Here is a 14798-nt window from a genome sequence, read left to right as displayed (position 1 = left end):
CAATGTTTATGATAGTTCATCTTTTGACGGTTGGCGCAATCAGTGGTGTTCACATCTTGTTGCAAGATAGAAAATTCTTGAAAACAGATATAGATTCTCTACATTTCTGCACAACAATCATTTTTACTGATGTAAAAGTATTGAAAGCAGCTTGTTGTAATATGCTATCAGATTATCAGTATGATACGGAAAGAGCACATGTTTTCATATTTTTGTATTATTCATTTATATACTCATGTCACCCCCTTCAATTATTTTAATTGGAGAGGGGTGTGGGAATTGGGGTGTGAGGTGGGGTTGGGGTTGGGGTGGGGAGGGGTGACAACCATTATTGGCATGAGTATATGTTTCATTTCAACAACATTTACAGTCGGCGGAACCGTATTGCAAATTAATTTAACATTTTGGTACTTGGTATTTGAGGGGAGACTGAATACTGAATAACACTGATATGTAATAGTGTGAAGGGTCATGTTAGAGCTCTTATGCTGAGTGATCTAGACTCCATTACCGTATTTCTTCTAATAAGCGTTCGGGAGCTTATTATTTCAACGGACTTCTAGACCCGGCGCTTCAGATAAGAGGCCCGGCGCTTTTGCGCTCACTTTAATTACCGCAATTTATTTATTAGTGAGCTGCTTTACCCCTAGTCTGTCTCACAGTCCCTGAACCACATTAATTCCCCTACTGCCAAGCCCTCTCTGCAGTGCTAAAGCCATAAATAAAGCAAGTCTAGATTTCCTCAACTGGTCTCCCTAGGGCTCCTTTTCAATATAAAATGGCTTGTTTGTTACTATCAAAATTATATATATTCAGAGACTAAGCCTTAGTCTAATTTACCCCCTGCGCTTATTAGAGTTCCGGCGCTTATTAGAGGAAATACGGTAGCAGGAATATTGCTGAGTGCGGTGTTACACAACCATGAACTATCTATTCTTATGCCGAGCTCCTGATTTAAGCTTTATTTTTTTTAAAAACCAACCTTTAGTACTGATGTACTAGTACTAGTAAATGTAAATAGTTTGCTTCGCGCATCGCGATGACGTCATGTCAGCTGTGTGACGTCACTCTATTGTCTCTGGCTGTGGAACACACGGGTGAGAGGAGACCGTAAGACGTATTCAGTATCTGCGTAGCTTACACCCAACACTGACACAACGAGTAAGCCATGTCGTCTCCAGCCAGGGAATCAGTATCCGAGCTAAGTAGTGATTTCTCAGTCAAGCTTCCATCTCCTAAATATTCGCCATCCCCAAAGGGATCATCTGATGACGATAGGCCAGTATCATCTCCCACTCCGACAACTGTAGATAAAACACTAGCAGCTATTCCAGTGGGTAAAGCCATAGGTAAGCCAATTCCATTTATTTGTTTATGCCATGTTAACACATGTTTATGTTATACGACTGAAACAAACAAAACCAAATAATATTGGCTTTCAAGCCCCTCTCTCACATGTGTATAGATCATTTTGCTGTGTCTGTGAGTGTGTGTAAAATGGTCTTCTTAGCAAGCGCATATACAGCCCTTTGGAAAATAGCTGCTCCGTTTTAGGATACGAAAGTAAAAACTTCATACGTATATGTGTATTTTCCAACAAGGTTATAACTCTCCGATACCCCAGCCAGCTCAAGATCGGTTAGTCCAAGTTGACCTTTAGTCCACGAGGATTCTGTTTATGACATCGCTCGATCATTTCAACGATTGCATGGATTCCCTGCCCCTTTTGATAAATTAAGCTGTAGTACCGAGAGAGCTTTAGTGTAGACGCGCAATTATCTTTACATATTTGTTTGCGAACATGGCCACAAGTCAGGTAAATTAATTAAGCCATGCACTGACTACAGAGAGTACCCGGATGGGGGACCGCGCTCGGCAAGCGTAGGCTTCAGCTCTGCCCCGCTGCTACGGCAAATTTGCCCATGATGGGCGCCCTGCAGGATGAGCTAACAGAAATAATTGCATGGTAATGCAAAACCTCCAATACCTTCAAATATAATGTAATCTGATCAGTTTGTCACCCCTCGTCACGACACTCAATGCTCCATTCTTGGGTAGCGAGGAAGCCCCCTTTCTGTCGGTTTGTGGTACATCTATATGTTCACACAATCATCTCCGACAGCGATTGCCGCGTCAGTTTCCCAACACGTATATATGTTCCTTCTGTTTTAGCAACACTGGACACAACCATGGTTACTTCAGCGCATGCATCTGTTCTCTCCCCTTCATCAACATTGGACACAACCATGGTTACTTCAGCGCATGCATCTGTTCTCTCCCCTTCATCAACATTGGACACAACCATGGTTACTTCAGCGCATGCATCTGTTCTCTCTCCTTCATCAACACTGGACACAACCATGGTTACTTCAGTGTGTGTATCTGTTCTCTCCACTTCAACAACATTGGGCACTGCCACAGATCTCAATGAAGTGCCTAAAATCGGTGCTCAACGAGGTGTCAAGAGAAACGACTCAGATAAATGCACGAGTGTGCCACATTCACATTGTTTCCACAGTGAAGCACTTGATGGTGAAATTTCAAAGAAACAAAGAAATTCGTCAAGCCAGCAGAATCATCTATCAGGTATCACATAACACAGAGAAGATAATGACTGTTATGGTTTCGTCATTAATGTATTTTCATGTTGCTGAATATGAAACGTTTTATTTAATGAAAAATCACAAATAAACTAACAATCAATCTCCTATGGTCGTGGTGAGGGTGATGGGGTTGATGGTTGGGTTGGTTTTGGGTTTAATTTGTACCCTATCATGGCTTTTATTTCTGCCTGGCTAAATTGGTTGTGCTGACCTGCCACCACAGAGTAGCTGGAACATTACTGACTGTGGGCGCTGGCAGCATCCACTTACTACCTGATATAACAGTAACAAAAAACTTGTTACGGGTGAAAAATAGGGAATTTCATCAGATTTAACACTACTCATAGTCAAAGATACACAGTCATAAATGTGACAGATCGAAAATATATTGAACTACATATATTTCATAGAAAATCTTGAAACAATCTTGTTGACGCCTTGTGTTGACCGTGTGATAAATCTGTGACGCATAGACTCACTGTCATTGCAGATTATTCAGTCAGCGACTCTACAAAACCAGGGGACTTCACTGAACAGAGTATTTTCTTCCAATCTGAGCCCATTGTGAAGCCTAGTTTATCAAAGGAATTAACACACAGCACCACTCCAAGCTTCCAACAGTCAAAGGTAATAAATACACATCCAATTCAGTTGTCACCAGACACAGTACGACAGTCAAGTCAGTTGTCACCAAACAGAAATATACAGTCAAGTCAGTTGTCACCAGGTATAACAGCACAGTCAAGTCAATGGGTACCAGATGGAATGCCAGAGTCAAGTCAGTTGTCACCAGACATATCAGCACAGTCAAGTCAATGGGTACCAGATGGAATACCGGGTTCAAGTCAGTTGTCACCAGATATAACAGCACAGTCAAGTCAATGGGTTCCAGATGGAATGCCAGAGTCAAGTCAGTTGTCACCAGACATATCAGCACAGTCAAGTCAATGGGTTCCAGATGGAATGCCAGAGTCAAGTCAGTTGTCACCAGACATATCAGCACAGTCAAGTCAATGGGTACCAGATGGAATACCAGAGTCAGGTCAGTTGTCACCAGACATATCAGCACGGTCAAGTCAATGGGTACCAGATGGAATGCCAGAGTCAAGTCAGTTGTCACCAGACATATCAGCACAGTCAAGTCAATGGGTACCAGATGGAATACCAGAGTCAGGTCAGTTGTCACCAGACATATCAGCACGGTCAAGTCAATGGGTACCAGATGGAATGCCAGAGTCAAGTCAGTTGTCACCAGACATAACAGCACAGTCAAGTCAATGGGTACCAGATGGAATACCAGAGTCAAGTCAGTTGTCACCAGACATATCAGCACGGTCAAGTCAATGGGTACCAGATGGAATGCCAGAGTCAAGTCAGTTGTCACCAGATATAACAGCACAGTCAAGTCAATGGGTACCAGGCACAACACAACAGTCAAGTCAGTATTCACCAGATAGAATACAAAAGACAAATCCGTTGTTCCCCGACAGAACACCACAAGATAGACAATTCTCACAAGATAGAACACAACAGCTCCATCAGATGGCAACAGATAGAATACAACAGTCAAGTCCGTTGTTCCCTGACAGAACACTACAAGGAGGTCAATTCTCAGAAGATAGAGCACAACAGCCAAATCAGATGGCACCAGATAGAACACAACAGTCAAGTCAAATGTTCCCCGACAGAACACTACAAGAAAGTCAATTTTCACCAGATAGAACACAACAGCCAGATCAGATGGCACCAGATAGAACACAACAACCAAGTGGATTTTCATCAGATAGAACACAACAGCCAGATCAGATGACACCAGATAGAACACAACAGCCAAGTGGATTTTTACCAGATAGAACACAACAGGCAGATCAGATGACACGAGATAGAACACAACAGTCAAGTCAGTTTTACCAGATAGAACACAACTGTCCAGTCAGATGTTCCCCGACAGAACACTACAAGCAAGTCTATTGTCAACAGATAGAACACAACAGCCAGGTCAAATGGCACCAGATAGAACACAACAGTCCAGTCAAATGTTCCCCGACAGAACACTACAAGCAAGTCAATTTTCACCAGATAGAACACAACAGCCAGGTCAAATGGCACCAGATAGAACACAACAGTCAAGTCAAATGTTCTCCGACAGAACACTACAAGCAAGTCAATTTTCACCAGATAGAACACAACAGCCAGGTCAAATGGCACCAGATAGAACACAACAGTCAAGTCAAATGTTCCCCGACAGAACACTACAAGCAAGTCAAGTTTCACCAGATAGAACACAACAGCCAGGTCAAATGGCACCAGATAGAACACAACAGTCAAGTCAAATGTTCCCCGACAGAACACTACAAGCAAGTCAATTTTCACCAGATAGAACAAAACAGCCAGGTCAAATGGCACCAGATAGAATACAACAGTCAAGTCAAATGTTCCCCGACAGAACACTACAAGCAAGTCAATTTTCACCAGATAGAACACAACAGCAAGGTCAAATGGCACCAGATAGAACACAAAAGTCAAGTCAAATGTTCCCTGACAGAACATTACAAGAAAGTCAATTTTCACCAGATAGAACACAACAGCCAGATCAGATGGCACCAGATATAACACAACAGCCAAGTGGATTTTTACCAGATAGAACACAACAGCCAGATCAGATGACACCAGATAGAACACAACAGCCAGATCAGATGACACCAGATAGAACACAACAGCCAAGTGGAGTTTTACCAGATAGAACACAACAGCCAGATCAGATGACACCAGATAGAACACAACAGCCAAGTGGATTTTTACCAGATAGAACACAACAGCCAGATCAGATGACACCAGATAGAACACAACGGTCAAGTCAGATTTTACCAGATAGAACACAACAGTCCAGTCAGATGTTCCCCGACAGAACACTACAAGCAAGTCTATTGTCAACAGATAGAACACAACAGCCAGGTCAAATGGCACCAGATAGAACACAACAGTCAAGTCAAATGTTCCCCGACAGAACACTACAAGCAAGTCAATTTTCACCAGATAGAACACAACAGCCAGGTCAAATGGCACCAGATAGAACACAACAGTCAAGTCAAATGTTCCCCGACAGAACACTACAAGAAAGTCAATTTTCACCAGATAGAACACAACAGCCAGGTCAAATGGCACCAGATAGAATACAACAGTCAAGTCAAATGTTCCCCGACAGAACACTACAAGCAAGTCAATTTTCACCAGATAGAACAAAACAGCCAGGTCAAATGGCACCAGATAGAACACAACAGTCAAGTCAAATGTTCCCCGACAGAACACTACAAGCAAGTCAATTTTCACCAGATAGAACACAACAGCCAGGTCAAATGGCACCAGATAGAACACAACAGTCAAGTCAAATGTTCCCCGACAGAACACTACAAGCAAGTCAATTTTCACCAGATAGAACACAGCAGCCAGATCAGATGGCACCAGATATAACACACCAATCAAGTCAGTTTTCAAAAGATAGAACACAACAGTCAAGTCAGTTGTTCCCTGACAGAATCTATCAGGCAGGTCAGTTGTCACAAGTCAAAGCAAAACTGTCAAGTCAGTCCAGCCCAGATAGGGCTCCACAGTCAGGTCAGTTCTTACAGGACCGAACATCGCAATCAAACCAGCCGTCCCAAGACAGAACATCACAATCCAGTCAGTTGTCTTCAGGACTGTGCTCTATCTGTGGCGATCAAGCAACTGGTAGAAACTATGGTACTTTAAGGTATGGCTTTGTGTTTGTAACATGTGATCAACTGTAACTGTCAACATCTGAAGTTAGGATATTATTCTTTAGTTTTATATCTAGGTTTTTAAAGCAATGTGATGTATGATGTTCCGATGACATATTTTGAGACCCCTTTTAGATGAACAACCATATTGTATATGTGTGTGTGTGTGTGTGTGTGTGAGAGAGAGAGAGAGAGAGAGAGTGTGTGTGTGTGTGTGTGTGTGTTACAGATAGATCCCACTGGGTGAACTCATCTGCATACTTATGCATATTGAGTTAATGACACCAAGCTGAAATTGCCATTGATTTTTGAATCACGCATGCTAAAACACATATCGTAACGTACCGTAGCTCCGGAAATAACATTTCTGGGCGGCAAAACCTTGGTAGAAAGTATGCCCCACCTGTCTGAAAAAGAGCGGTATAGTGCAAGAGGAACATGTTGTTTCCTGGCATTTTTGTGTTCATCGTAACACCAAACCATCAACCTGGGATTGGCGCAAACAGACTAGTAACAGACACGCCCGATACTGACTGGCAACTAGCCTCATGCAACTCTTGACCCGAGATGGCGTTAACAGAGAACATGCGTAGAATTCATGTTTCATAAAAATCAAAATATTGTTCTTTCACTAACATCAGAGAAACACTGAACTATTTCTTACCATAACCGTCATTTAAGTAAGAAATTCAATGTGTGGAATTTTCCATAAATTTCTAAAAAGGCCTTTACTTGCATATATTTTGCTATCCAATTACAAACCCCACTTCCCTTCAAATAAATTGCCAGCCCTAAGATTAATTAATTCAGTTGTTGATTAGACTCAGTTAGTAATCAAAACAATGAAGATCCAGTTTGAAAAGAAACATTACTATCTGTATGATGCATGTGTAATTGGGAACTGTGTCGTTGTCATCTCTCAATTTCAATCTTTTTGCAGTTGTGAGCCTTGCAAAGCGTTCTTTAGGCGCACAATTATCAGGAACCTGATCTACACCTGTCATGCTCAAGGCACGTGTGTCATTGACCGGCTTACGCGAAGCAGATGTCAGTTTTGCAGATTTAAGAAATGTCTCCTCCTGGGCATGAACCAAGACGGTAGGGCCTTGATGAGAGTCCCACACTTTTGGTAGTCACTAATTATGAAGCGTATCAGAAGCTAGAAAACCATAAGTAGACAATCATTATTAAGCGATTCTTACCAGAAACTTCGACTCACATATTCTTCCTTCATGGGCATTTCAGAACTTGGGAAGATGAAGAATTATGATATTTTGTTATGGATATACAACTACTTTATTCTGTGAAAGGCAACGTTTTGACATAGCTTCTAATGTCACTAATTCTAATGTGACCTCAAGCAAGTCACTTGTTTGACAATGACATTAGAATCTATGTCGAAACGTCCCCTTTCACAGAATAACTACGTTGTATATCCATAAAAAGTATCATCATTCTTCCCATATTCTGATCAACAGATGTCCAGCAGGGTAGTAGTGCTACCAGAGCGAACAAGCCCCCTCTCTTCACGCATACAACTATGACAAGCGCCTTCCGTCCACGTGCCTTTGATATGCCAATCAAGGATATACTCGACGCTGAGTTAGCAATAGAGCCCAAGACTGACACTTACGTCAACACACAGGTAAAGTACCCAACTAGAAAGTGAGAACATAAGACAGGCCAAGGGTTTCTTCACAGTACCCAACTAGACTGTTAGATGCACTCACCTCTGCACGCAGCCCAGACAGCGAATCGGGACTTCTCCCAGCAAGCGCTGCCTAGCCGAACCCACCAAAACCTTTCAAAGTAACACGGAGACTCCCCAACACTGCAGCCTTCTGCATTACCCAGAGTGTCAAAAGGGATATGCTCCAGGTAGTGAGCCCCGGTACTCTCCTGATCTGAGCCAAGACTTCAGAAGGTACTCAACCAAGGTCAGCGAGACCAATGGGGAGCCTGAGTGTGTACAGTGTACTTGGGATGCAAGCGAGGTCCGCATATTTGCTTTGTTTTTCCTGAATCTTGTTAATCACGTTGCTGTCAAAAGGGACAGAAAATTCAATGATATACATGTTAATAAATTCCTTGGCATTTCCAAAAAGGCATATTCCAAAGAAGTTGAAAATTGTCATTTTCCATGACGCCCTGGACATGTTCAGGGTCGTACCATGGATGGACCTCGGAGTCAAAGCCACAGTGATGGCGAAACGGTAGGAAAAGCTACGACCCATGCCATCATGTCGTTTAAGATATTTTGTTTGTCCCAAAGAAGGGCACCCACTGACAAGATGTTGTTAAACAGTCTCATTGCATGTCACAGTCACCATTTCATATTAGTTTTTTCTTTATGAATCAGACAACTTCATTCAAAGAAGGAGTCAGTTGGATTGCTATTTTGTTCCACACACTGTACACACAATGCATTGGTTTCTCAGAAAGCTTCTCCACAAATGACCGACTGGGCAGACTTGGTGAATGACTTCACCTGGTTTATTCCCATCGCTGTACCCTCCAGCAGGACATCACCAACAGTAAAATCAACCTCAAATTTCAGATTCTGTAAAACAATCTTCGCGCTTAATACAGTTGTGGATTTCCTTGTTTTCATAATGAGTCTTGGCATGCATGACCATAATAATTATGTGCAAAAGTACACAATCAAATTCTGAATGAAGAGCCTCCACTTCAATCAAATCCCTACCTCCCGAATTAATCGGCATATATAAACGAGAGGTACCAGAGTTATCAGACATGATCGTTCTGGTTAGGCGGTCAAGACTTCGAGCATTTAGCGCTGAGCTCCAGATTATTTATACTCGGCCCAAAGTTTGTCTTGAATTTGCATTCCAAGGTAGGTGTAGGCCTGATCTTCCACAGGATGCGCAATAAATCCTCTAGCATGTAACCAATCCATCATTAATTACCTTGCCATGTTTCAAATGCAGAGCATTGCATTTGTCGAATCCAAATGTCATGCCAATATCCTTAGGAAAGGACTCCACAAAGAGATCATATTCTTTCAAATAATATCTCCTTTGGCAAGGACCTCGATATCATCCATGTAAAGGAGAGAGTAAGCGGTGTTGGGCATGTGTGCTGAGGAGGTCCAGGATAACAACCACCAACTTTATTGAACAGAAGGCTCAAAGGATTTAGAGACAAACACAAAAGCAAAGCACTCAAGGAGTCCCCCTGAAATATTCCCCTTCTGATTGGAATGGATCCCAAAGTCTGCACCTGCACTTGCAAGTACATCTCATGTTGAATCAATTGGAGCAACTCATAAAAGTCTTGAGTAAATCAAGTAGTTGCTCAGGGAGTTCAATACAATGAAGAGACTTCAGAATCCAGTCATGAAGGACAGATTCGTATGGTTAGGGTGTGTGTGTGTGTTTGTAGTCGATCCTGCACACGGAGAGGTTGCGGTGATATGTTTCAACCTCTTCCACAATAATTAACTCTACAAGAAGTTGATCCTTGCCATTATCATTATGGTATGGAAATTACTATATTTCGGTACTTTTTGGTGGTAGGTGTGAACTGGAATGTGAAGTAACAGCACTGACTAATCCAATGTAGTATGGAAGGCTTAAAACACGATGCCAGTGAGAAGACGCTTGTTTCAATCTTCCCACAATTACCAGATCAGCTGTTGTGTGAAGTACATTATATTCACCCTGGATATCAAGCCTAGGCCCATTTTTCCCACTGTTGCTAGTAGGTATGTATACTCAATGGCACCCAACAAACAGCATCAGTTGGCAATGAACTGTTATTATATCGAAAGACAAGTGTTTCAAGGTAAGATAATGATCAAAAGTCCATAAGAACGGCGTACGACACATGTTCACACGGTCTAAAACGAGAGTTTCCTCCTTGTGCATTGATGTTGACCTGGCACCTTGAAGCCTGGCAGAGTTCCTGCATCGTTGTTGGAGGAATCGGGTGATGTCGTAAACTTTGCTCCACTTTATCCCAGACGTGTTCAGTTGGTGAAAATCAGGTGATCTTGCAGGGTAGGGGAACGCTGTACAGCTCAAACAATGAGTGGTCTGGCGCCACTCCGTGGCTATTCTGATGCAAGAACGGTAAATTGGCCACATACAAAATCTCGTCTCGGTACCTCACAACATTCAAGTTCCCCTAAATCATAATCATTGCCGTCCTAGCTGCAGTTGTTATTCCAGCCCAGGTTATAACACCCACACCTCCAAAACCATCCCCTTCCAGAAAACGTGGTGTGGTGTAATGTTCACCCGTACGCCTGAGGTCACGTGTCCTGTTGTCAGCTCGGTGAAGAAGTAAACATAACTCATAGGTGTAGAGACTTCTTCTCGACTCAAGTGCTCCCTAAAACAAGTGTTGTCTGCTCTACTATAGCCGCCAATGTCCATATCCTGGCGTCAGTCAAACTGGGCATCTTGCAAGGATGCCGTGGACACCAGAGACCATATAATATATGGTCTCTGTGGACACGTAGACGTCGTCAAACTGTTCTCGAAGATGCACTTCAGTCGAGTGCCAGGTATGGTACGGGCTGCTGGCGTGAACCTGTGTCGGGGGTGCATGGTTCGAAGTCATCAGTCTTGACGTGGGGCCGTTACTGGGGACGGTTCTTAACTTAATTGTTTTGCTGAAAACGTCCCTATAAGTGACGAATGGTGTTTTTGTGGATGTTGACTAAAAATACAAATGTATTTGTCATCACTCACTCTGCCTTTGTGATTGCTGCCTGTCTGAGACCTTTCTTTTTGTTATTTTGGATGATGAAAAGCCTTTGTGGCAAACGCAGTGTTTGTAAAAACTATTTGTAGTAATGTGCGAAACAGTGATAGCGACTGGCAGCCACTTTGTGTTTTCGAATGGCTTACTTTTTCTCTTCATGTACACATTATTCTGTCTTGATAACGTAATAGAGATCTTTAAAAAGTCATGAAATGCCCTCTTCTGAGAGTTCATCACAAACAAGCTTGGTGTTTACCACGGCAACATTGGAAATTGAGGACTTGGTGAAGAATACACTGGACTTATGAAAGTCGATTCCTCCTTCATGTAACTGAAGGACGCATGAGAGTTTGGAGGCAGCAAATACAGCATAATAATATAACATTCAACAAACAGTTGCCTTTGTTTGAGGTTCAGCCATGGTGTGGGAATGTGTCTCTCATTACTGCAAACTTGACTTCATTTTGACGGGTGATCAGTGTATCTAGTTGTTTTACCCCACTTTGATAAGCACCCTCTTGCTACAAGACCTGATTTTATGGATGGCAATGCTAGGCCACATCGTGCTCGTGCAGTGACAGCTTTGATTCAGAATAATGCAGTGACTCACTTTCCGTGGTCCGCCATGAGTCCAGATCTGAGCAGCCAGGAGCACAGGATATCACCTGTTTAAAACCATTTTCCAAAGGTACACTAGATATTGATTTACAACGTTCCCAGGTAACAAATAAAGGTTTTAGTCTCATCACATACACGCCATGCCGTCTGATCCTCTCTCGAGCTCCGTGCGTGTAACAGGTATAATTTTGAAACAAAACAGATTATTTGTGCATTGTGCCATATCCAGTATAAAAACGTTGAAGAAAACTATCCGTTTAGTGTTTTCTTGAAGTCAAGACATCATCTTACAGAAAAGCATGTAGTTTTCCCAACGTACTATGTGTGCACTCCGCTAATTTAATGTAAGCCGAGACACACAAATTTGTTAAATAATTTCCAGGTGTGATATAGATAGTAACTTCCTTGTAGCCATTTATGAATCGATGTCTTCATGTAAACTTGATGTTAATGAAGAGGTTGTAACAGTTCATTATCAGTGATACACAGTAGCCATATATGCATGCCTAGTGGAATCTTTCTAATCTAAATCTCGTTGTTTATCCCCCACCCAAGAAAGAGGCAGTCACGAAGATATGCCAGGCTGCGGACAAGCAGCTGTTAACCTTGGTGACATGGGCAAAGATGATCCCCCACTTCATGGAGCTGTCGCTGGAGGACCAGGTGGTACTGCTGCGGGCAGGTAATACCCCTTACCAATCTTAAAGGATGATCACAAAAACTAGGAGGTAGTATTTAGATATGTACTAACGGAAAAAAATAACTGTGCATAACATAAAATTACATGAAAGAAAGTATGAAAATATCCCTAGATAAACATGTAGCAAAGCACATCTCATGTTGGTTGAAAACATTGTCAATGGCAATCTGACAGGTCTGCGATACAGGGATAAGATCATTGGAGCTCATGTGCAGCCATTCATTCAAGGACAGAGACGTAACTTCACGCTTCAGCAAAATAATTCTCGTTCACATGTCCTGTGACCCGTGAAGGTCCGGGTTAGAATGAACCTTCAGTAACCCATGCTTGTCGTAAGTGGCGACTAACGGGATCGGGTGGTCAGGCTCGCTGGCTTGGTTGACACACGTCATCAGTTCCTAATTACGCAGATCGATGCTCATGCTGTTGATCACTGGATTGTCTGGTCCAGACTTGATATTTACAGACCGCCGCTATATAGCTGGAATATTGCTGAGTGTGGCGTAAAGCTAAACTCACTCGCTCACATGTCCTGTGACAGATGTCATGAGACAGCAGAACATTCTGGTACTCCCCTGGCCAGCTGTTTCTCTGGACCTGTCATGCTCTTATCTTTTTCAATTGAAAATGGCATAACATCAAATAATGCTCAGCTAGAGAGAGAGAGAGATATGTATACCGTGATCAAACAAGATTTGTTGTCGTTGTTACTGAAGACAAATGCGACGAGTAGTGTCAGGTTTGTAATGAAATTATATTCATGATGCTTCGCTTAGTTTGACAAGGTATTACTTATTCAGTAACAGATTACTTTTTCAGGCTGGAACGAGTTACTGATTGCTGGTTTCTGTCACCGATCGACTGCTGTGACCGATGCTATCTTGTTGTCTACGGGGTTACACGTTGACCGTGCCGCTGCACGCAAAGCTGGAATTGGGGCAATAATTGATAGAGTCTTGACAGAAGTAGTAGGCCGCATGAAGGCCTTACAGATGGATAAAGCAGAGCTGGGCTGTATTCGAGCCATCATATTACTCAACCCAGGTATTGTATTTCAAAAACATTGACACATCAGACACATGTCAGTTTTCCTGGTGCTCTCGAAATGTTTGTTTGCACCAATCCTGAACTTGCTCTCTCACAACGAAGCCATATTTTCCTTTATTGCAATACTGATTGCAACGCCTATACATTAACTTGTAGCTTTTCTCATGCCTGTAAAGGAAAAATGTGTTTTTCATGAGACTGCGGTGATGATTTGTCTCTATTATTTGGTATGTTTTAGATGTAAAGGGGTTACAGGCACCTTCAATTGTCGAAACACTACGCAGCAACGTGTATACATCTCTGGAAGGTTACTGCCTGTGCAGACATCCACAGCAACCGGCGCGGTTTGCCAAGGTGCTCCTTCGTCTGCCGGGATTACGCTCCGTCACTCTGGCCAGTATGGAACACCTAAGATTCTACAAAATGATGTCGGACATCCCTGTTCACGTTCATATAATGGATATGCTGGAGGATCAGCAGACGGACTTGTTTTAGTCTTTTAACATTTTGGCGGTCCCAAGAAGTAATGCATTTTGTAAATACGCATAACTATATGTAATAAATTAATAAACCAACAAAGAGATTTTTCTAGTCGTCGTTCTTTCAGGACTGCCACGCTTAGGTCCCTTACAAACCGACATGTTTGACGGTACTTTTCCAAAGGTCGGGAAGTTACACTTTTTGATTGATAAGCCATTTCGCCTACAAGTCGTCATTTTGTCTGCTCATTGAGGCATCCTTAAGGGCGTGTAAATGCTTAGTTCCAATGCATTAGTAATTGTGAATTCCCCTCTGGGCGCACTAACATTGGCTTCTGTGTGCACTGTGAAATATTAACACACTTACACATCAATACGCCAGTAGTCGGACAGACAGACCTATTTGTTGCACGAAGGCTGTGACAAACGTTTTCCATGCATGGAGGTCTGCCTGCTCTCAACCTTCCCACTTGGAGGTTATCAAGAAGAAAGTGGCGCAGAAGAAGGGGTTGGATAGGACAACTGTAACTGTGTCGATGGTGGCATGACAAAACTACACAGTACCTATTTGAGAGGTAAGACTAGTAAGAGCTACTGACATATTCTGAACAATAAGGTACATGATGGTATACTTGGTTCACGAACAACTGCTTTGAAGCTCTACAACAGCATGCTGTGAACCTCTTCTTACCAAAACAGATCTTAAAACTCGGTGGTTGCCAGTGAAAGACTAGCATGTACATACAGAAACAATTACATGATACTTATCATAATAATTTGTGCACTGTGTAACCATTAACATGCATCTGGGGGATAGCTCTTGCTTTCTTCATCGAAAAAGAAATATTTGCGAATATCACTTTTC

General features: G+C 42.4%; 2 protein-coding genes across 2 annotated transcripts; both read left to right on the top strand.

Moving 5' to 3' along the window:
- The first annotated feature begins 1082 nt into the window (after positions 1–1082).
- LOC124253646 (flocculation protein FLO11-like) lies at positions 1083–5742 on the top strand. Its single transcript, XM_046687454.1, has 8 exons — positions 1083–1349; positions 2173–2586; positions 3094–3330; positions 4024–4381; positions 4415–4466; positions 4598–4700; positions 5196–5521; positions 5710–5742. Exons 1-8 carry the CDS (start codon positions 1169–1171, stop codon positions 5740–5742), a joined length of 1704 nt encoding a protein of 567 aa, XP_046543410.1. The 5' UTR covers positions 1083–1168.
- An 85-nt stretch (positions 5743–5827) lies between these two features.
- Positions 5828–14040, top strand: LOC124253651 (retinoic acid receptor RXR-alpha-B-like). Its single transcript, XM_046687463.1, has 6 exons — positions 5828–6354; positions 7302–7459; positions 7840–8006; positions 12263–12389; positions 13227–13451; positions 13693–14040. Exons 1-6 carry the CDS (start codon positions 5861–5863, stop codon positions 13947–13949), a joined length of 1428 nt encoding a protein of 475 aa, XP_046543419.1. The 5' UTR covers positions 5828–5860; the 3' UTR covers positions 13950–14040.
- Positions 14041–14798: the final 758 nt, after the last annotated feature.

The sequence above is a fragment of the Haliotis rubra genome, unplaced genomic scaffold (genome assembly GCF_003918875.1).
Source record: "Haliotis rubra isolate DU_JTF1 unplaced genomic scaffold, ASM391887v1 Scf548, whole genome shotgun sequence".
NCBI lineage: Eukaryota > Metazoa > Mollusca > Gastropoda > Lepetellida > Haliotidae > Haliotis > Haliotis rubra.
Note: the sequence above shows the minus strand (reverse complement) of the source record. Positions and strands in the feature narration are given on the sequence as shown.

What these genes read in the sequence shown, in the direction of transcription:
- LOC124253646 (XM_046687454.1), top strand. Translation starts at nt 1,169, where the DNA reads ATGTCGTCTCCAGCCAGGGAATCAGTATCCGAGCTAAGTAGTGATTTC. An exon ending in TCCAGTGGGTAAAGCCATAG is followed by an intron (nt 1,350 to 2,172) that starts GTAAGCCAATTC and finishes CTTCTGTTTTAG; the next exon opens with CAACACTGGACACAACCATG. An exon ending in TACCAGATAGAACACAACAG is followed by an intron (nt 4,467 to 4,597) that starts GCAGATCAGATG and finishes AGAACACAACAG; the next exon opens with CCAGGTCAAATGGCACCAGA.
- LOC124253651 (XM_046687463.1), top strand. Translation starts at nt 5,861, where the DNA reads ATGGCACCAGATAGAACACAACAGTCAAGTCAAATGTTCCCCGACAGA. An exon ending in GGTGGTACTGCTGCGGGCAG is followed by an intron (nt 12,390 to 13,226) that starts GTAATACCCCTT and finishes TTACTTTTTCAG; the next exon opens with GCTGGAACGAGTTACTGATT. An exon ending in CATCATATTACTCAACCCAG is followed by an intron (nt 13,452 to 13,692) that starts GTATTGTATTTC and finishes GGTATGTTTTAG; the next exon opens with ATGTAAAGGGGTTACAGGCA.